Source organism: Pipistrellus hanaki (genome assembly GCF_964339955.1).
Source record: "Pipistrellus hanaki genome assembly, chromosome: 13".
Lineage (NCBI taxonomy): Eukaryota > Metazoa > Chordata > Mammalia > Chiroptera > Vespertilionidae > Pipistrellus > Pipistrellus hanaki.
In genome coordinates, this window is record NC_140515.1 from 41,179,374 (window position 1) to 41,202,302 (window position 22,929).

At 43.0% G+C, this 22,929-nt stretch overlaps 2 protein-coding genes across 3 annotated transcripts in view; both read left to right on the top strand.

Annotated features, from left to right (window-relative positions):
- The window catches only part of RAB5A (RAB5A, member RAS oncogene family), a 410,882-nt gene that overhangs the window by 117,231 nt on the left and 270,722 nt on the right, over window positions 1-22,929 (top strand). The window lies entirely within an intron of this gene.
- Window positions 1-22,929, top strand: part of KAT2B (lysine acetyltransferase 2B) — an 88,729-nt gene that overhangs the window by 50,758 nt on the left and 15,042 nt on the right. For both annotated transcript variants that reach the window (XR_014796694.1, XM_084902968.1), the window contains exons 6-11: window positions 4,629-4,820; window positions 9,853-9,959; window positions 14,490-14,615; window positions 16,266-16,402; window positions 16,961-17,169; window positions 18,161-18,287. Coding sequence is in view for 1 of the 2 variants with exons in the window: in XM_084902968.1 (XP_084759094.1) it covers window positions 4,629-4,820; window positions 9,853-9,959; window positions 14,490-14,615; window positions 16,266-16,402; window positions 16,961-17,169; window positions 18,161-18,287 (898 nt within the window). In the remaining variant the exon portion in view is untranslated. The remainder of the gene's footprint in view (window positions 1-4,628; window positions 4,821-9,852; window positions 9,960-14,489; window positions 14,616-16,265; window positions 16,403-16,960; window positions 17,170-18,160; window positions 18,288-22,929) is intronic.

Consider the following 22,929-nt stretch of genomic DNA (forward strand, 5'->3'; position numbering starts at 1 on the left):
TCCATTTCTTCCCGGTTTTGGGTGCTTTAGACCAGTCACTTCACCTCCTTGACCTTCAGCTGCTTCCTCTGTCCAAGTGTCAGACGCGCTGTGAGTGCTCCAGGGGGCGGTTTGTGCGCGGTTTCTGGCACTCAGAACAGCGGCTGGAAAGATGCTAGTCATCAGTTTCCTCCCACTCATGCTGGTGCCTAAAACCCAGTCAGTCCCCGCCAACATGGGGTTCTTGTACAGTGGGATGAGTGTGCCTATTGAAGTATCACTTCAGAAACGAAGGCGAGAAGGAGAAAGACAGCAGCAGGGTCCTCTCCAGCCCAGCATCCTGGGCCAACAGCTGAGGCAGAGGAGCCGGGTCCAGGAGCGAGGAAGAGAAACTGCCGAGAGACTGAAACGAATACGCCCCGATGAGTTCTGAAACCTGCTGATTTCTAGGTAGAAGGTAGACCAAGAGTCTCTGTTAATAATAAATAAGGAAATGAAGGCAGATCACACCTCCCCCGCCCCCCGCCATCACGCCACACTGACAAAGAAAGGGAAGTGGAGACAGCCTGCGAAATGTATGAGAACGGTTGCTTCAGGGTAAACCTCACTGTCATGACTGCTTGGGGATTGAACAAAACCACACACCACTGCGACAGGGTGTCTCACTGATACCGATCTCCTAAAAAAAATGGGTAATATTACAGGCTGCAGGCACCACTAGACTTTATCTTGATGTGCAAGCGAGCCTTTGGATGGGTACCGCTGGCTCAGCGTATAATTTACAGCAATTGCTGCGATTAGAACAAAAGGGGCTGAAAACTACTGGAGCTCACAGCAGCATGAAAATGGGGTGAACTAGGATTCTCCGTGGAAAAGACCGGGCTCAGAAAATGATTCCAGTCATTACAGGGCTAACCCTTGACATTTTATCCAGATTGAAATTTATGTGTAGATTGAAGTGGCTTATATTTTCTGTTCTAAATAAAAGAAAACTATATTTTGTATTAAAACTACTTATATTGATATTAAGTTATATCTAATAATGAATATAGGTACATATCAAATATACATTATACATATTCCCCCCAAATCACTGTGGTTTTAGAAAGAAAAAAAAAAAAATCTGGGCAAAAATTTGAAATCCCCTGAATTTCTCGATGGTGCACTCATATAATTCCAAGAAGAAATAACTGGAAATATAACTGGCAGAAAAATATGATGTATTTAAATACATCTGACCAACAGAATCTGCTGAAGGAAAGTGGGAAATAGTTTGTCTGCGATTCTGAGTTGTGCAGAACTTTGGGAAGTTAATGTCACTTCTAGAGATGTTTCGTGAGACTACGGGGCAAGTTAGATAGAACTTAAGTTGATTTTGTGAAACTGTTTCAGGTAATCGTTGCTCTATGAAGTATAGCCAGCCACCACGCTTATGGAGTATTCGTAATTAGGCATGTAAGTCTATTTATCAAGAGGCATGGAAAGAACAGGGGACTAGTGAATAGGAGACCTAGCTTCTAGTCTGAACGCAAATAGTAACCAGCCCTGAGTTCTGATGAACTGGGAGAGGCCACTTAAACCCTGAAAACCTTAGGGCTTTCAGTCAGCAAGTAAGTTGGGTCTCCTGCCCTCAAACTCTCCACGTCTTGTCATGCGTTAAAGAAAGCAAGGTGGTGGCAAAGCATCATGATGTTGTACAAACAAACAAACACAAAACTGAGTTATTTGAATTATTAATAATAGGATACATTGGCCGAAACTGGTTTGGATCAGTGGATAGAGCGTCGGCCTGCGGATTGAGGGATCTCAGGTTCGATTCCGGTCAAGGGCATGTACATTGGTCCCGGGCACATCCCCAGTGGGGGGTGTGCAGGAGGCAGCTGATCGATGTTTCTCTCTCATCGATGTTTCTGACTCTTTATCCCTCTCTGTAAAAAATCAATAAAATATATTAAAAAAAATAATAGGATACACATGCCATCTCTATTAGGCATGCAAAAATGAATGAGCTTGTCTTTTACTTCTGTTTAGAAGACCCAAAAGCAGTCATTTGGGTAAAATTGTTTTCTCTAGTGAAGTCTTTGGAGGAATGTGTGTGTGGAGACTAGACACACAAACTCCCATTTTCTTCTTTCCATCTCACTACATGCAAGCCCCATGTCATTTTTAAAAAATTTTATTGTTTAAAGTATTATAAGTAGTTGTACATGTTTCCTTTTTTTCTCCATTGACCTTCCCCCGGCCTCCCCTACCCCTCCGCTACAGGCCCTCCCTACTCCCTCCCCATCATTTATTAGAACGCCACACTCAGACTCAGTCTCTTTGTCTAATCATACTGTGCACTTTACAGATTTATAAGATAAGACCCATCTTGGAAGTAAAAACAAAGCTAAAGTAAACTAACATGTATAAACTGAGGTCTGTAAAGCATACTCAAGGAAATGAATGGAAACTTATTATTGGAAAAATGTTTCTAGATAATAACAATCTATGCTCTCTTCCTCCACCCTGGGAAGATGAAATGACTAGTAAGTTCTGGATAACATGTTAGGATTTTATGACAGATGTGCTTTTTTTCTACTACACCCACTAAGATCACTGTTTCTGACGTGACAAAATGCAACACAACACTTAAGATCCCCATTTTGGCATTGCAATTGTAAAATGGCATTTGAGTACAAATTATTAAGACAGAAAAGTTGAGTGGAGATTATAAAAGATGGCAGGGGTTTTAAGGTTAATTTAATTTAATTTTTAAAATATATCTTCTTGATTTTTTCAGAGAGGAAGAAATAGAGAGAGAGAGAGTTAGAAACATCAGTGAGAGAGCAGCATCGATCAGCTGCCTCCTGCACACACCCTACTGGGGATGTGCCTGCAACCAAAGTTCATGCCCTTGACAGGAATCGAACCTGGGACCCTCCAGTCCCCAGACAGACGCTCTATCCAGTGAGCCAAACCGGTTTTGGCCTAAGGTTAATTTTATTTATTTATTTATTTTATTTATTTATTTTTTATTGATTTTTTACAGAGAGGAAGGGAGAGAGATAGAGAGCTAGAAACATCGATGAGAGAGAAACATCGACCAGCTGCCTCCTGCACATCCCCTACCGGGGACGTGCCCACAACCAATGTACATGGCCTTGACCAGAATCGAACCCGGGACCCCTCAGTCCACAGACTGACGCTCTACTGCTGAGCCAAACCGGTTTCGGCTGGCTTAAGGTTAATTTTAAATATAAGCGGACAGACTAACACTAATGAAAGTTCTCTTTTCCAAAGATGAAAAACCCCCCCCCCTCTCTCTCTCTCTCTCTCTCTCTCTCTCTCTCTCTGTCTCTCACACACACACACACACACACACACACACACACACACACGCACACACGCACACAATGTGAAGCAATACAGAGTAAGAAAAACAACAACAACAACAAAAACAAGTCAGTAAACACAAGTAAATTAATAATATTCCACTTTTTAGTAAGGGGCTGAGAGTTCCTGGGGAGCTTCCCGGAGCTGCTCGGGCCATTCGAGGTCTTCCTCTCACTTTAAAGAGATCAGGGAGACATGGCAGGGGGGCTAGATTTTAATGGTTAGAAAGCAGGCCTGCCCTGGGAGACGATGTTTAGATCTGCTGCCAAGGAATAAGGATCTGCAGCGAAGTTTCTGACCCTCCTCTGGTCTGGGGCCGCCCGCCCCCTGGGACCCCCTGACTGTCCACGAATGTTGCTGGTCCTGGGAATGAGCTTTTGCAGCTCTGGGAGATCAACAAGAAAGAGGGTTGGTTTTTGTGAATAGCTTCCCCGTGCTGAATGTGCTTTCCGCAGCGTACGCCCTACATAGCCAGCGAACCCCAGAGCTGCCCTCAGAGCTGGAGAAAGCCCCTGGCTCCCCCTCTGGGCCTGGGCACTCCTCCAGCCTCGTGCGGTGCTCCCGTGTGATTCTGACCTTGAGTCTGAGTCATTGAACATGTACCTAAGCAACAGATGGTGGAAGCTGATTACTGCCTGCATTTTGACTTGAGTTGTGAACAGTCTTGAAGATCTTTATCTTCCCACCAAAGCTTCTGGAGGCGGTGGGGGTGGGGGGTAGGGTTATGTTGCATGCTATGTAGGCATTTTAAAGAAACCCGAAATTTTATTCAGGGGACTAGATATTGGAAATCTGATTCTTTCACCAAAGCTTCCCCTGTCATTTCTTCTTTTATCTAAACTGCTATTTAGGTGCCAGAAACTCTTAATTGCACTTTCCACACAGTAGCCCATACAATGCTCCTAACAACCCAGGGCAGTACCGTTTTTACAGGTAAGGACATGGAGACTTCAGAGCGTAATTAAATCTCCAAAGTCATGCAACCAGTGAAGTGACAAAGCAGGGAGCTGATTCCGCGCTGTCTGACCGCAGGACTCGCTGCAGAGTACTAGAGAATGGAACACTTTTCCTAGAATTGGACCCAAGTGATGGTTTAAGGGCAAGCTAATCTTATTCGCAGGTTTCCCTAGCTGGTGGTGGTGGTGCCATTGCTTATCATGGCAGCCCCAGTGTCTCCTGCTGCGGTGAAGGGTTTGAGAGGAACCGTATTTGGGTATCTCCGCGGATCTGGGGGTCTAAGAGACACTGATGGCGCTTGTCCCTTCTCGTCACAGGTGGCTGTGTTATTGCAACGTGCCCCAGTTCTGCGACAGTCTACCTCGGTATGAAACCACCCAGGTGTTTGGGAGAACGCTGCTCCGCTCCGTCTTCACCGTGATGCGACGCCAGCTCCTGGAACAAGCGAGACAGGAGAAAGACAAACTGCCCCTGGAGAAACGGACTCTGATCCTCACCCATTTCCCAAAGTAAGGGGGCACTCAAGCAAGCCTCCGCCTCGTCTGGGGGCCTGAAGCTGATAGATGCCTGCCAAAGCCTGCATCAGTAACGAGACCGGGAATGATGGGGAAAGCTTCCGGGGAGCAGGGACCAAGGGGCCCTCTCCTCTGCCCCCTCCCCACATCCTCTTGGGGCATTCATTGTGCATCATCAGCTTGAGTTTGTGTTGGCCCCAGTCACACCTCTCTTTGCCCCACCTCATCCCACCTGGTGTCCTTGCCTCTGAGCTTCATAGAATCGGGTGGTGCTCTGTTTTGTGAAGTCAGCTGCCAGGAAGCCAGAGGGGGATGGGGGGGGGGGGAGTGTGTAGAAGCAGTTTCCATCTACTCAGAAGTGGTGCAAGAGAGCTCAAGCGGCTGTTTTGCTTTTTTGTTTGTTTGTTTGTTTTCCATTCTAGCTCCCCAACCCTTTCTAAGACTGCCAGATGCCTCCTGCCTCCGCTACAGAGGACCTGCCCCCTCGCCCTTTGTAAACTTAGACCCTAAGGTTGGGGCTGGACTGGAAAAGAGGGGCCTCCTTCACAATGATCTTTGTGCCTCCATGCTCAGTGTCCTGGAGAATACACACATGCTCTTGTGCACCTTGCTTCCCGTAGGAATAATCACTTAATTTTTTTTTCAAACGAAGGCAGTGCGTGAAAGACCTGGGAAGTGCCTTTTCCAGTCTGAGGACCAGATATGTCAGCTCAGAGACTGGCTGCTGGTGACAAGGGCTGGGTGTGCAGCGGACGGCTTGTCGAGGAGCAATGACAGCAGACAGGAGCAGACGGGTTTTGCGGGCGTCAGTCTGCCTGCAGCAGCGCCTGGAGGGAGGGAAGCTATCATTGGAGCGGCTTTCTAGGTCTGATAGAGCTTCCTTCTCCACGCTGTCGAGAACTGCTGGCGTAGAGTTCGGCCAGCGTTGCGAAACCGGTTTTTTTTTTATTATTAAAGTTACGATTCCTGGATTACCCAGTGTGCGCCTTAGGAAAGATAATTTTAAACAATAAGTGAGGTCCAAAACAACAACAGAAATGATTTCCCGGTAGAAATGGATGGGAAATTCCTTTGTTGCTTAAGATAATTCCTAAGCCCTAGGTCAGTGGTCGGCAAACTGCGGCTCGCGAGCCACATGCGGCTCTTTGGCCCCTTGAGTGTTCTAACGCCACTTCTTCAAAATAGACTCACCCAGGCCGAAAACCGGCTTCTGCGCATGGACCACGAAGTTTCAATCGCGTTGTACGTGCTCGCCCGCAGTTGGTATTTTGTGGAAGAGTCACACTCAAGGGTCCAAAGAGCCGCATGTGGCTCTCGTGAGCCGCGGTTTGCCGACCACTGCCCTAGGTAAAGGCTGCCTTGGGTGAATCGATGAGATTTTGCTGAACATCCAATATTTTCACGGAGCTCCTGGCACCCTGATTTTCAGTATTTTTTTTTCTTTTTTTTCTTTTTGAGGAAACTGGCAGCTGAGAATGAGGCATGACACAAGCAATCTGGCTTCCTCCAGAGGGGAAGAGTCAGAAGCATTTAGTCTGCAGTGTGGATGTTGCCCCTCAGTGGTTTATGAACTCTGGGCATGCTCCTCTCTGCAGGTGGCTGCCTTTGAGCTAGCCTAAGCGCCTCTCCTTAGAGCTTAAAGCAATTGTCTTAACCAACGCCTCTATTACATTTGCTACGGAAGCAGCATGTTGTGTCTTCAAATTATAGTTGTCATTCGGTCTCTAAGCTAAGGGACAAAGGGACAGAGAGGACCCTCCCCCAACCCCCACCGTGGATGGTGCTTAAAGAGAAATTTTGATTACCTTGCTTAGTAACAATCCCCCTCCCCCCTTCCCCCATAGCACATGCATTTTGCTTCTTGCAGATATTTGCTAATTATAGGGTGTTTTGTTCCTTCAGCCCAAAGTTCTGGCATGCTCCTGCTATTGAGCTAATCAATGCGGCTTTTTCTTTCTCTCACTAATGGTAGGGTAGAACTACCACCCTCTTCTCCTTTGAAACCTCTATTCATGGACTAGAACAACACGGGAGGCTGTTAGGCATTTATTCCCACAGGTTTGGCAGCGGAATCACACACGTGCTGAAGCCCGAGGTGCTGGTTGAGTCTTGGGCACCATCGCCCAGTGAGAGCTGCAGCCCCTCCACCTCACCCCGGGAGGTCACGTGGTTCTCAGGCATTTTCAGGGTCTTCCTCCTTGCCTGCCTCCTCTTCATACGCTGTCCTTTCTCCCACTTGGCCTTAACTTGTGCCTTTCCCCCCATCGACCTGCTTACAAGGTTGTTAAAAAGGTTTAGTATCTATATTTCATTCAAGGGATATTGATGAAAAACTCGGTTAAGAAGCAAAACATCAGCCACAGCCCTGTCATCAGGGCTTTTAGATATTGCTATATATTGACCGTGTATGGTGTTCTTTTACTCTCCATACAATTTTGTGTTCCTGTGTTTATAAAACAAGCACTTTTCAGTGTCATCGTACAAAACCGTTTTGTATTATAATGAAATAACCACGTATGTGTGTACATATATATAACACACCTGTAATTATTCCCAAAGTTAATGGCATTTTTCTTTGGTGGATTCTGTGCCCAGCTCTGTGAAGAGCCTGCTGATCGTATAATTACTGAACAAAGAGGGAGAAAGGAGATTTACTTCTGTGACAGGGCAGTGGGGAAATCTTGAGGGCGGTATAAGGGAAAGGTAGGTCTGCTTAGGAAAAGGGGAAAAGAATCGGGAATCTCCTCTGTGAGATCACAAGTGATCTTAGGAAGGAATTTAGCTCCTGTTGCAGTCTGTCTGAATGTGTGTGGTAAGAAATATACTGAAGTGTGTGTGTGTTTTTTTAAAATTTTTTTTGTTGACTAATGTCTCACATATTTGTCCTCAACTCCCCATGCCAATCCCCCACCCCTCCCCACTCATGCCCCCACCCCCCTATTGTCCCTGACCACTGGTTAGGCTCATATGTGTGCTCACAAATCCTTTGGTTGATCTCTCCCTTTTATCCCCACCCTCCCTCTGAGGTCCAACAGGCTGACCCATGGCTCCTTATTTCTGGGTCTTGAAGTGTTTTAAAACATGCCTTCACCATGGCTTGCTTAGCAAGGAGAAGTGACTCATGAATTACATCATCGAGTGAGGCTAGGTATTCACTCAGATGGTACCTCCTTGTTTGTAAATCTTCTATGAGCAGCAAGTCAGAAAACACTTCCTCCCACTCTCCCACCCTTCCCCTCCCCCTCCTCCCAGGACCTTTTCCTATCTGTTTTCACTTCCAAAAAACAACGTCCCTCTTGAAACGGTCTAAAATCTTGCAGGCATTGATACATGAGAAGAATACTGGTACTTTTAGTATTAATGATATGATGATGACCAGAACAGGTCTTTGATCAGTTACCTAAAATCATAGTACTTGGTAAGTTTTACAACTCAAAAGCTTAAACATTTTATAAAGGCAATTAATATAACACATGGGCTGTATGCCACAGCTCTAGGGCTGAGGTGAATTCCCTCAAATTAAATCGTTTATAATTATGAAGACTATATATAGTCTTATGTATGGTAAGGTCAGGTTTTGCTGCCAAATGGGTCATGGAAAACCTTTTTTAAGGGCTTTTGGATTTTACAGTTTCAGCAGAGGGATGCAGATGGCTTATAGGAGCTAACCTTTATTACACCATCATGCTTCCTGAGGACACGTGGCTGTTTTGTTCACCCTGTCCTTCCCGCACCTAACCCAGTGCCTGGCACATGGAAGGGGGCAGTTGATGTTGAGTGAATAGAGCACTTACTAGGGGTCAGATGCCATTTTATGCATAAACATTAGCTTATCCCTCATGACCGCCCTGTGCAGGAACTATTGTTGGTATTTCCATTTTATAAAAGAGGAAACTAGGAAAGATGAGAGTTAAGTACTTGTTTTCAAGATCCTACCAATAGTAAGTGCTGAGCTTCGTCTATGGATTCTAGAACCCAAGCCCTCAGCCAGTATCCTTGTTCTTCGACTCGAATGCATGTGCTTTAAAAGTGGTCTGCAGGGGGACATTCCAGTGCCAGGAGTGTAGATTTGTGTTGGTGTTTTAACTGCAGTTCTTCCGTTTTGATGTATGTAAGAATTGTCTGAGGCAGCGGTAAGAATTGTCTGCGAGCCACATGCAACTCTTTGGCCCCTTGAGTTTTTAGCCAAGGCCAGCTTAGGAGTACCCTAATTCAGCTAATATAGTTTAAGTTTAAAAAGTTTGGCTCTCCAAAGAAATTTCATTCGTTGCACTGTTGATATTTGGCTCTGTGGACTTATGAGTTTGCCGACCACTGATCTAAGGTACTTAACCAGAATGTAGTTCCCCAAGGCCCGTTCTCACAGACTCAGATTCAGTAAGTCTAGGTGGGGTTTGGGTAGCTGTGTTTCAGACAAGGTCTCCATGTAATTTCAGTGGGCCCCCAAAACTTGAGATCCGCTTGGTTTATACTGTGACAGGAAGTATAAGTTGGTAATGAATCACTGGTTCACTCTTGGTCCTGCATTGACTAGCTGTGGGACTTTGTACCAGTGACTTACCCTCTCTCTGCTGTACGTCTTTTCATCTGTAAGGTTATGAGAATCTGGTGAATGAGAGCTACACGTGTGTGGGATAAATAAAAGTAAAGTATTTTACTCGTGGAGTCCACATTGGGGATTCAAGAAGTTAGAACAGTGCAGGCACAGAGCAAGCACTTGATAAATGTTAGCAACTTTTGTTACGGTTATGACTGATAATGACAACTGCCTGCGGGACTGAGGCCTTACTGAGACTCAGTCTATGCAGAGTCCAAGAAAATAAATTTGTAGAAATGAATTTCTGTGTTTAATTATGCCAGCACTGTCCAACTAACAATCATCATTTGAGTTGTAATTGACCAGCCTGTCTCTGAGTTGATTGTGTCATCATGCTGATGTTCAGTGATTGCCATAGAGGGCTAGCTTCTGTCCCTCTGGCGGTATATTTGTTTTTGATTTTGCTGTTGTTCTTACCCTTGTGTCTAGGTTTCTTTCCATGTTAGAAGAAGAAGTTTATAGTCAAAACTCTCCTATCTGGGATCAGGACTTTCTGTCGGCCTCTTCCAGAAACAGCCAGCTAGGGATCCAAACAGGTAAAAAAAAAAATTTTTTTTCTTTTCTTTTCAGCATTCAGAGAACAACCAGGAAGTGTTGCTTTTCAGCTCACGCTGCATTTATTTGTGTTTTTCATCGAGAAATTGAAGACAGGAGCCAGCAGATTTTGCATCTGCATCTCTATTAATGAGGAGAGCAGGTGCAAATCAACGAAAACAACTACTGCTCCTACTACTGGGTTTGCTTAGCGTGCACATTACCATTTTAGGGGGGGTGTAAACTGCCAGCAGCTTGGCCCTGTAGGCCACTGCTGGCTCTTTCTAAAGACATTTAGAGTCTCTGTCAACGGCCTGATATGCCCAGGAATCAAGTTTCAGCCTGGTTTCTGAGTCCGTGATGTCTGCTTTGTGTATCAAGTTACTGTCAGGATGCGTGGAAGACAGCAATCTTGAGCCTCAGGACATGAAGAACTTCCCAGTGGGGCCAGGACATCCTTGGCATTGCCTTGGGTCAGCCAGTGGCATCACCTGGCATGTTGTGAGGATGGAAGACATGTGACTTGGGGAGTCGGGCTGATTCCCGAGAGAGGAGCTGAATCCCTGCCTTCGATACTAGGAGGATTCGGAGAAGTTTGGCAGGAGGTGCCAAAGCAGTCATTGATATGTGGCCATGGGGACAGGCAGAATGCAGAATTTTGACGTTAAAGAGATTTTAGCAGCTCTAGCTCAGTGTGTAGTGTGGGGACTGGTGAGTATCGCTTCCAGGAAAGTCAATTTTACTCTTGCTGTTTTTTTGTGTTTGTTTTTTTAAAAAAATATATTGATTTTTTTTTACAGAGAGGAAGAGAGAGGGATAGAGAGCTAGAAACATCGATGAGAGAGAAACACTGACCAGCTGCCTCTTGCACACCCCCTACTGGGGATATTCCTGCAACCAAGGTACATACCCTTGACCCGAATTGAACCTGGTACCTTTTAGTTAACAAGGCCAATGCTCTATCTACTGAGCCAAACTGGTATCGGCTCTTGCTGGTTTAAAAAAAAAAAGTAATTTTATGTGCAATAAAAGCCATCTTTTTTTTTTTTGCCCAGCCGAGTGGTTCAGTTGGTTGAGTGTCATCCTGGGCACCCAAAGGTTGCCAATTTGATTCCCAATCAGGGCACAGACCTTGGTTGTAGGTTCGATCCCTGGTCAGGGCGCCTACGAAAGGCAACTGATCTATGTTTCTCTCTTACATAGATGACTGTCTGTCTGGCTGTCTCTCTCTCTCTCTCTCTCTCTCTCTCACCCACCCTGTTCCTCTTTCTAAGCATGTCCTTGGGTGAGGATTAAAAAAAAAGTAAATAAGTCACCCTTTTTAGTAAATGGTTCTGTGAATTTTGACAAATACATATCGTTGTGTAGTCATCAGGATATAAAAGTTGCATCACCCAGAAAATTCTGTTGCGCTCTATGTAGTCCATTCATTGCCCTACCCCCAGCACTGGCTACCACAGACTTTTCTTTTCCTATAGTTTTTTTTGTGTGTGTCTTTTATAGAAGGTCATATGAATGGTCACATAGTACGTAACTTTTTGAGTCTGGCTTCTTTTACTCAGATTCACACATTTGAGAAGGTGGTTAAAAGTGGATGTGTGTGTGTGTGTGTGTGTGTGTGTGTGTGTTTTCACCTAGAGCCCAAGTTTGAGTATAAATATGCTTAAATTCAAAGCAGAATACTTAAAGAATGAGGTATTTTGTTTTGGCTCAAACCCGTCCTGTTTTGCATTCTTGTTACCAAACACATCTTTGCCTTTTTTATTTTTTATTTTTTATTTTACCTTAGGTCATAGAATGTGGTCTCATCTCTCTCTGGTCCAAAGACTATAGAGCTTTGGGGTCTATCTGCACCCATTATATGCTCCCTCCGGACCTGCATTTTCTGGGTGCGTTTTCTGTGGTGACTGGGCATGTCCTCGGGATTGCCCTGTGCTGTCCGCTTTATCTGCCTTTATCTCTGCTAGCTTGCAAATGGCATCTCTCCGAAAATGCCTTCCTAATGCTTCCTGTGCCCTCTAGCCAGGACTGGCTCTCCTTTCCTCCCCACTGTCACAGAGCCTTGAGTATATCCCATCCTCGGTTCTCACACTTGTCTGCACAAGGCATCACCCATGGTGATTTAAAGTAATTCTAACTCCTGAGTCCCTTCCAAAGAGTGTGCCGTGTAATTTGCCTAGGGTGTGGCCTGGGCATTGTAAAAGCTCCCCAGGTGATTCTGATGTGCAGCAATATTCGAGAATAACGGTGTCATACATGCTCGTACATGCTTACCGCATGCTCTCGGAGACCCACTTTTTTTTCTGTAGGTCTTTTCTATGAGCGTGACCCTGGATGGTCAGAGACCCAGTGTTGCCACAGTAATAATAACCAATAATTCCATAAAGGGCTTGCCTTTATGGAAATATTGGTTATTTCCATAACCAATATTTCCATAAAGGCAAGACATGAGGTTTGCTTCATGACTTTTAAGCCTTAGCATAAAGCCTGGGAGGTCGCTATTATTATCCCCTTTATGTAGATGAGAGTTGCCCAAGATCGGATGTCGTTAAGTGATAGAACTGGGTTTTTCCCCTCGGGTCTGGCTAATTCCCAAACACCAGACTGCATTATGAGCCACTGCTCTGACCACGACATCCCGCCACTTGGCTGTGCGTTGCGAATGTGCAGGCCCATGCTTGTGGGAGGAATGAGTGAAGAACATAGTCTCCTCCTTCCGGCAGGGGGACACCAAAGCTATTCAGCAGGGTCAACGTGGCTCCTTTGTGGAGGGCCTTCCGGAGAGACCCTCCCTGCTCAAAAGTCCCCCTCATCCTTGCCTGCTCAAAACACTACCTGGTCTGTTCCATTTCCAGAAAATTATCTATCATTAGCCCAGGATGGAAAAGGCAGAGGTTGTCTCTCTCCCTCTGGGAATCACGTGTCCGTTCCTGTGGCTAAGGTTGTAACCCAGTTAAGCTGGATTGTACTCTTCAGCATTACCCGGAGCCGTCAGAACCAGGCTGTCTCCTCCTGTTCTGCCTTAATTGCAGTGTGTTCCCTTTGGGGAAAGAAGAGTGCAATCATCGACTTAATTGGCACGTCTGCACCTCTATGCAAGCGTGATAAATGCCATTCATAACGATGGCTCTGAAGGTTTGCGAGGCACTCAGATGTCTGAAGAATCATCCGAGCTTCTTCTCGGTGCAGCGCCACCCCAGTGTACTTTGGAAGTCAGGAGGCCTGTGTGCGGGAAGGAACACCGTGTAGCCTGGCGCTTCAGTGTATTCTGAGTCTTTGCATACTCACTGCTGTTCAGTGGAGAGTGCTGTGGCCCATTGTCTCTCTGTTGCTTGGGTTACTCATTCCATCACTGTGTTGGCTGCGGGGAGTGTACTCTGCACACTGAGCTGGGGCTGCCTTGAAACTTAGGTGAACATTCTCTCTGGACATCTGCCTGCATTGTCCATGCTCGGTCCTCTATGGGACCAGAGTCACTGAAAAATGTCTGTATTCCTCATCAGCGCCAATCAGCAGAGCAACATCCTACTCCTTACAAAGGCTTTAAAAATAAGGTTGTCTTTGAAAATAGTCTCAAGAATAGAACAAAAATTTTGTATGTTGTGTATACTTTACGCAGATGCATCAATGGTTAAAATTATGCCACATATGCTTTATCATCTCTTCTCTCTCTCTCTCTCTCTCTCTCTCTCTCTCTCTCTCTCCCCCCCCCCTTTCCCTCCACCCTCTCTCTGTGTCTGTCTATATGTCTGTCTGTCTGTCTATCTATCTATCAATCATCTAACTATCTGTGATTTTCTAAACTATCTGAAAGTTGCAAATACCATGCCTCCTTACTGATTTCAGTTCTAAGAACAAGGCCATTCTCTTACTTAACGAGTATAGTTATCAAAGTAAGGAGCTTTAACCTTGATGCAAGGTTACACCTTAATGTTTAATCGACAGGCTATTGTCCATTTTTGGCTCTTATCTCAATGATGTGGTTTATGGCAATTTTGTCTCATATCAGGAGGTACATAATATTCTCTCTCATTACTGTTGGCATTCAGGTTTGTAGGTGATATTTACAAGGTTTCTCCACTGCAATGCTACCATTTTTCTTTTGTAGTAAAAAAAAAAGGTACTTTTGAGGGGAAATACTTAGAAACTATCTTGTCTTCATCAGAATTGTACTCATGAGGTTTAGCCTGCACAGATGATTCTCCCTGAGTCAATTATTATATGCTGGCTGCCATCGTCCCTTCCTTATTTATGTGTTGGCATTCGTCTGTAAGGAAGAGCTTTACCTTCTCCCCGCTTATTTGTCTGTTCATTTAGGATTTTATCAGTATGGACTCAGATATTTCTATTCTATTCAGTGGGTTATAATTCATTACTGTCTTTATTATCATGCTCACACTGACCCTATTGCTTTTATTTTAAAGATGACTTCTTTGTGGTGTTGGGCAGGAATGGGATGGTCTCATGTGCACTTGGTTCCTCATTGCCCAAGAAAAGAGCCATCTAATACCTTCTTTTCCTTTTCTTGGCAGTCATCAATCCACCTCCTGTGGCTGGGACGATTTCATACACTTCAAACTCATCTTCCCTTGAGCAGCCGAATGGAGGGAGCAGCAGTCCTTCTGGCAAAGGCGCTTCTGGGCTTGAGGCAAACCCAGGTAGGCACTTAGGGGCCACAATACAGGGCTGTGATTTGCCCTACAAGTTCTTTTGTAATATGAGAAGTTCCAGAGGTAGACTTAGACCAACTACAGATTGTTCATGTCCAGGATTTTGATGGCTGGAAATGACTTTGAGCTGTATTGGGTAGTTATTGCTGTGTAACACATCAACCCAAAATGAAGAGCCTTAAAACAAAACTATAATCATCTATACTAATAAAAGAGTAATATTGCTAATTAGACAGGACATCTTGCAGACGTCCTTCGGACAAAGTCACGGTGGGGGCTGAGGCAGAGGTAGTTAGAGGTGATCAGGCCGGCAGGAGAGGGCAGTTGGACATCCCCCAAGGGGTCCTGGATTGGAGAGGGTGCAGACCGGGCTAAGGGACCCCCACCTCCTGCACAAATTTTGTGCACTGGGCTTCTAGTTTATTATAATAGCTCACTTATTCTGTGTGTTACCTGGTTGTTGGCTGAGCTCCTTTGGACAAGATATTAGACATTGCTCTTTTCCTGTTTGTTTAAAGATAGTGAGATTACTATCTCACTATCTTTATGACATGCTTAGTGCTTAGTGGGATTTACTCCTGACAAATCAATTAGATTAGAACATAAATGTTAATAATACTTTAATACTTACGAATATTACATCACAGGAAAATTTTAATTTGTATATAAAAATAAATACAGATTATGACATAAAAAAAAAACACAACCCTGCACATATGATAGTAGAAAAAAACAAAACAAAAAGACACCATACACTCTAAATGGGAGAAAGTTTTCCTTGTCTTTGCCTGGCCTTTCCCAGCATGTGACCCGTTGAGAATGGCCCTGCTCACTTTGTCAGCCATCATTTTAAGGCAAAAAGGCATTGTGAGAGATAAAGAATGAAAAAATTAATTTCACCACCAAAAAAAACTACACCATTTCACTAGTATATTTCAAATATATACAGGCATAATATACATACACACATATATACAAATACATTTATACATACATATAGGAGAGAATTAACAGAACTACAAGGAGAAATAAATCAACCAATAGTTGAAAACAAAAGAACATCTCTGAATAATTCATAGATCAAGCAGACAAAACTGTCAGTAACCAGTATAGGAGTCCTGAAAACATGATCAACAAACTTAATCTAATGGACATGTAGAGATCATTGCTCTTAAAAATTGGAAAATACACATTTATTTCAAGAAGACACTATGCATTTATAAATAATTGGTTATGCTTTAGGCCATAAAGCAAGTTTCAAATTTTTTTGCTATTTTGTTATTACATGGACTATGTATGTTCTCTGACCACAAAGGGACTAAATTAGAGGTTAATTATGAATGATAACTAGCCTGATTCCTTGCATTTACAAATGAAATAATGTATGCTTTAATCATACATCAAGTTAAAATTATCATATAAAATAGTAAGTGTTCAGAATGGGTCTATGAATGGCAGTAATTGTGACATTCTTCCTGCTTTTTCCACCTCCTATTGCCACCTCTTCTCTGGGTAAATGGAGATATGACTTTCATACCTATTAGTGTTATTAGAAAATTGGTTGGATTGGTCAACATGTGTTATCTGCTTTGTGTTTAAAGTAACTCATTGTTTCCCCTTTTATTTTGATCATCACAGGAGAAAAGAGGAAAATGAATGACTCTCATGTTTTGGAGGAGGCCAAGAAACCCCGAGTAATGGGAGATATTCCAATGGAATTAATCCATGAAGTCATGTCTACCATCACGGACCCTGCAGTGATGGTTGGACCAGAGGTCAGCGGGGTAAACCTGGCAGCCAGCTGGTAGACCTCTTCTGCTCTCCTAGCCACTCCAGCTGTCCGAAATGGGGATAGAATCACTGAGAATTAGCATGTTACGCTACCCTGGTTTGCATTTAACTTGGCGGTCAGGGTAGGGAAGGGCAGGAAAGGCTAGTTGGAAAGGTGATTTTCTCCTTGATGAATATCATCACATCACAGGGAAACTTACTAATAATCTCACACAGTTCAAGTCATTTCTCTCCCCTCAACTTTCTATCTTGAAAAATTTAAACTATAAATGTTGTCTTGTCTTCCCCCCACTTCCCCTCTTGATTTTTTAAAAAGATAGAAACATCAATGATGAGAGAGAGTAATTGATTGGCTGCCTTCTGCACGACCCCCACTGGGGATCGAGCCCACAACTAGGGAATATGCCCTTGACTGGAATCGAACCTGGGACCCTTCAGTCTGTAGGCAGATGCGCTATCCACTGAGCAAAACTGGATAGGGCCTGTTCCATTCTCTTAAGAGAAGAGCTCTGTGTAATTTTTTCCTGTCTCCTGCACCCCAGAACAATCTTCTGTCAGCACATTCGGCCAGGGACGAGGCAGCAAGGATGGAGGAGCGCAGGGGTGTGATTGAATTTCATGTGGTCGGCAACTCCCTGAACCAGAAACCCAACAAGAAGATCCTGATGTGGCTGGTGGGTCTGCAGAACGTGTTCTCCCATCAGCTGCCCCGAATGCCCAAAGAGTACATCACACGGCTTGTCTTTGACCCGTAAGTGGTGCTTCGCTCTTCCTTCTTTTCTTACTACCTTTTTAAATGAAAGAGGAACTACTCAGAAAGTGAAAGTCAGCCCTAGGCAACCAGTGAATCCTGCTGCCTCTTGTCAACGCTGTGGATACAGGGATCCATGAAGTTAATTTCCTCGTCTAAGGCATTAAAATTAATTTTTCATCAATTCACAAATTTTTTTGTTAATAATAATGAAGCTTTGTGTTTTAAGTTGCTGGGGACGATCCTATGCTTCATTCCTTGTAGCAATGAAAGAACATCAACACTAAGAAGATGCCCCAATTTTTCAAGAGTCAAAACATTCTTGATTTGGGTGCCTTAATGAGGTATCATGGTTGCCTGGGTCTGGGAAAATTATTGGGATATCAGGCAAGTTTACTTTGAAAATTCATTCCTTTAAAAAAAAAACCTCAGCACCTAAACTTCTCAATTGTGAATATATTTTAACATATATACCCAATAGCCTGTGTGGACTATGATTTATGCATATGACAATTAGAGTGACATTTTAGTCAGAGAGGAGGTCAGACAGGGTTCTATAATGCAAGGTTTGCAAGTTGTACATTTTGTACAAGTTGTATTATTTTCCATAATGTATCCGTAATATTTCTGAATAAGACTAATCTTCAGAAACATATGCCACTTTGGTCATGACTTTGTGCTCTCTCCTTAGCCCCCAACCCTGGGCCCCTGTTCCCGTACTGAAACATGTACTCTGTTCTTTATTTGTAAACCTCAGAGCATTTTGTTCTGGTGGAATCTCTGATGAAGACTTGTACAGGAAAGCTTGCTCTAAAAGTCCACATTTAAGAATGGTCTGATGAGATGATGACTAGATAAAGGAGGTTTCCATAGAAACGCAAAAAACAACAACACTGCCCCCTCCTTCCTGGTTGGTTAATAAGGAACACCCCCTCAAAAGTATGTTTATATAACCAAGATAGGTTTAACTGATACAATCTTATTTTTTCAGGAAACACAAAACCCTTGCTTTAATTAAAGATGGCCGTGTTATTGGTGGTATCTGTTTCCGGATGTTTCCATCCCAAGGATTCACGGAGATTGTTTTCTGTGCTGTCACATCAAATGAGCAAGTCAAGGTAAGGGTAACCCAAGGTCTTAGAAGAAAAACAGAACGTGGTATTTCTCACGAAAGCTGCAGTGATTGGAAAGGGCTCAGGGCCCTGTCCAGATTAGGTTCAAAGTGGAGTTCAGGACTCTCTGAGAAGCATCCTGTCCCATGAGTGCACGTGTATGTGCCTGAGGTGAATAAATGTTCCACATGCCAACAGGTGTGCTTCTACCAAGGCTCTGTTGGACCTTAGGACAAAGTCCAGGGCCACTGCACAGCCCCAAATGCAACTCAGGTATAGTCTGTGGCAAGTGAAGGATGATTGAAAATATATAATAGTATTCATGGTTAATTTACTCATGGATTCATCACACACACACACACACACACACACACACACACACACACACACACACACACACAAATTGGAGTCAGGGAACCATCAGCAAGGATATGGTGTGATGTGGATTAGGAATATGATTTAGGTGGCTTACACTTCAGAGAGATTTCTTAGGACTCTGTCCCTCACCAGGAGCAGGAACTAAAGAAATTCCACAAGGGAAGCTGTGAAAATGTTGAAATTCATGGCTACGTTTCAGAAGTTTTCATGCTGGGTTTGGAATGTAGTGTTTTTAGGGGGTGGTGTGTGTGTGTGACTAATGCGCTTTCCCGATTATTCTTGGCCTCGGTCCCTTTCTCCCCAGGAACTCTGGCTGTTTTATTGATATCACGGTCGGTATCTCAGCCTGACTGGAATAAACTAGACTCTCCATGGGCAGTAAGAGCTCTGATCTAGGTTAGATTGTGTTCTATTCTGCTGCCCTTAGGGAAATGGAGGCAGGAAATGTGTCTTTAGAAGATTATTCACTTGGTATTTGGGGGGCCCTAGAGAATATCATGCAAATGTTTGGCGGGTGGTGGAAAGATAAGCAGCTCAGGATTAGATGGCTGCTGAGAAAAACCAGCCAAGGTCTGAGGCAGTGTTGTCCAGTGAAATATAGCGTGCTGGGAAAATGTGAGGCATACCTGTGATTTTACGTATTCTAGCCAGCCACATTAAAAAGGAAGTCAAGTTAATTTTTTAAAATATATTTCATCTTACCCAGTATATCCAAAGCATTGTCATTGCAAAGCTACTCAATGCTTTGAAGAATTATGAGTGAGACAGTCTTCATGCTTTGTTTTGTACTAAGTCTCCATGATCAAGTGTGTATTTTACACTTATAGCTTGTCTTGGCTCAGACTATAGCCACATTTCAGATGCTACCTGGGCACAGGTGGCCTGCGGTTCCTGTATCGGACAGTGCAGGTCTAAGCATCGCTGCCTAGTGCAGCTATAAAGACACAATGCCATTGGCAGAAAACAAAAAGAAGTCTCTAGAAGCAATCATGCTCTGCTTGAAGGATTCGGCTAGTACTCTGGGTACCTTTGCTTTCATTAGCAGCCTTACTCTGCTCACGGTGCCAATTATAGCCACTGAGGTTATTTCTGCTCACAAAGCACAAATGGGGCTTTTTGCTTTTAGCTCAGGGTACTAAGCATCAAAGGGCAAAATGCATTAGTCTTATATTTGTCATTTTGACCGGAAAAGTGAGGGCTCAGATTTGCTTGAAAATGATCTCTGGTTCTTTTTCAAGAAGTTCTGACTGTGTGTCTTTAGATGGTGCTGTTGTTGTTTCCATTCCTTTTTTTAAAGTTTTTTTTTTTTTTTTTAATTTATTTACCTCTAGCCAAAGGGAGAAACAATTTCCAAATGTCCAGAGTTTAGGAACTTACTTAAAAAGAAAAATTTGTTGGCTTTTTGTAGGGAAAGGAGCTGGCAAATGAGTCCCTGATTTATAATACCAGAAAAAAAAGATTGCATAATTTTTGTTTTCAAAGAAAGCTACACCAACTACCTTGTTTGGAAAGGTTGATTAAGGTTGACTTGGACACTTTTAGGGATACCAGAGGGAAACTAAAGGTATTTAATATGAATTGGATGCTTTGTCTTACTACTTTCCAGAAGGGCACTTTATTTTTTCCTCTCAAACCATGTAATTTTCTAAAAACATGAAGGAAGGTGGCCAAACATCACAAACTCGTAGGAAGAACTAGAAAATAAAATCACTTTTTGTGACTTCTAACGATAGTTTTAGGAAAGAAGAAAAAAGGTTATTCTCTTAAAACTGGATAGAAAGGACGAGTGTGGTAGAAGCCAGTGCTTTTGTGAAAACAGAGTGTTCCTAAGTGGTTTTAAATGTTTCTTTAATACATTAAAAATCTTGGCTAAATGATACTTTTTAGAATTTGTGTCCACTCATTTTGGAGTATTATGCTTACCACCAAATTCCTGCGGATGCTCGAAGTAGGATTTGCATGTGAATTTATCTTGGTCAAAGCACACACAAGATAATTTTTGAGAAGTTCCTCACCTGGTTTGAGGCTGTCTCCTCAACTGAGAATTATTTGGATTTGATATCATGTGCAATTGGAAAGTTACATGCCTAATACTTGTTTACTATAATAAGTATTTAAATAGTAAACACTGAAGTTACCAGGCAGATTTGGAAAAGAATCCTTTTGGTGGCAACTCAAAATAAAGGCATTCAAACAAGGGAAATAGTTGTGGGGTGGAAATCTAAACATTTGCCTCTAATAGCTTAGTGTTGGCAATGCTTCTTTAACCAAATAAATGTCTGAGTTACCACTAATGCCAGTCACAGTGCTAGAGAGGATTCAAGTTCAAAGACACTGCCCATGCTCCCAAGCAACTTGGATTATGGAAAATTTCTTTGGAGAGGTGACCACTGATGAAACACATCTTATGTAGGTTTTGAGAAGCTGTTTACAAAAGAAAAATTATTGCTGTTCTTGTGCAAATCATTGGATTATGGGTGAAGGGGGGGACATTTATAGCTCTGTTAATTCCTTACAAGATAGATGGTATATACAACAAAAGCCTAGCTCTCTTTCATCAACCACATCTATGTTAAAGTGAATTTCACCAGAAAACATATTTTCTACTAATCTCTAGACATTACTCTGTATCAATGCTGTGCAATATATATATATATATATATATATATATATATATATATATATATATATAATCTATATATAAAAGCCTAATATGCAAAGTCAGACCCCCCTGGAGTTTGACCAACTGGAAGTTCGATCGCTTGCTATGATGTGGCATGGAATGAAGGAAGGCCCCAGTCGGCAGCTGGCAGCCACTAGGGACCCTACCCAGGCACGAATTTCTGCACTGAGCCTCTAGTAGAAATATATTGTGAGCTTCAAATGCAAGCCAAACATGTAATTTTAAAATTTCTGGTATCTATATGTTTATTTTTATTAAATCCTCACCCAAGGATCTTTTTTCATTGGTATTTAGGGAGAGGGAAAAGACAGAAATATTGATGTGAGAGAAACACATCAATTGGTTGCCTCCTGCATATTCCCCGACCAGAGCCTGGGCTGGGGAGGAGCCGGGAACCTGGGCATGTGCCTTTGACGGGAATCGAACCCTTCGGTCCTAAGGTCGACACTCTATACACTGAGCCAAACTGGTTGGGGGCTATATTTTTAAAAAGTAAAATTAAACAGGTAAAACTAATTTTCATATTTTCCATTTAACGTACTATGTCCACAATAATGTCATTTCAACATATGATAGGTAGGTATACATCGCTATTAACAAGAATTTTTTTTCCTGATGCGTCTTTTACACTCCAGTTCTCAACTTGGACTGGCCAGGTTTCAGTTGCTCAGAAGCTGCTTGTGACTAGTAGCTGCCATATATATATATATATATATATATATATATATATATATATATATAAATATATTTTATTGATTTTTTACAGAGAGGAAGGGAGAGAGATAGAGAGCCAGAAACGTTGATGAGAGAGAAATATCGACCAGCTGCCTCTTGCACACCCTCTACCGGGGATGTGCCTGCAACCAATGCACATACCCTCGACCGGAATCGAACCTGGGACCTTTCAATCCGCAGACCGACACTCTACCACTGAGCCAAACCGGTTTCAGCAGTAGCTGCCATATTGAACAGTGCAGCTCTATGCTCTGATTTTGTGTTTATATATTTACCTTTCCCATTTAACTCTCTTGTCCTCAAGGAGAGAGGGATTTCATTCATCCTTTTAGTTGCATTTTATTTGGACTCACAGTGTGCCAGTAATGTGATCTTTTTGTAAAATGTAAAATGTCCTTGGGTAATATCAGTAGGAGAATAATTACCAGGAGACGTAGACTTCCAGCCTCACATGGTAGAGAGGTAGACCAGATGGCTGCCAGAGGTCCTTCTCGCCTGGGGCAGCTGCATGAGATCATACCTATTAGCACATTTGAGTTTTATTTTATTTTTTTATTTTTTTATAAAAGTGTGTCACTGAGTTCTAAAATGCTCATGTGAACATATTTGTGTCTAGATGCTGGGATTTCATCTCTCTCTTTTTTTTTTATTAGGTTCTGAAACATTCATCTTAAATTTATAGATTTCCTGTACGTTTTATTCAGCACTGAGAAACCTGGCAATTGCATTTTGTTTTTCATATTTCAATCATTCATTTTTTTTTTTTTTTTTAACATTGTTCACTCGCTTTAGTTACTTCCTAATATCTTCTGGCTCTCTCAGAAGATTCTGGGCTTCTGGGACCTTGTTTGG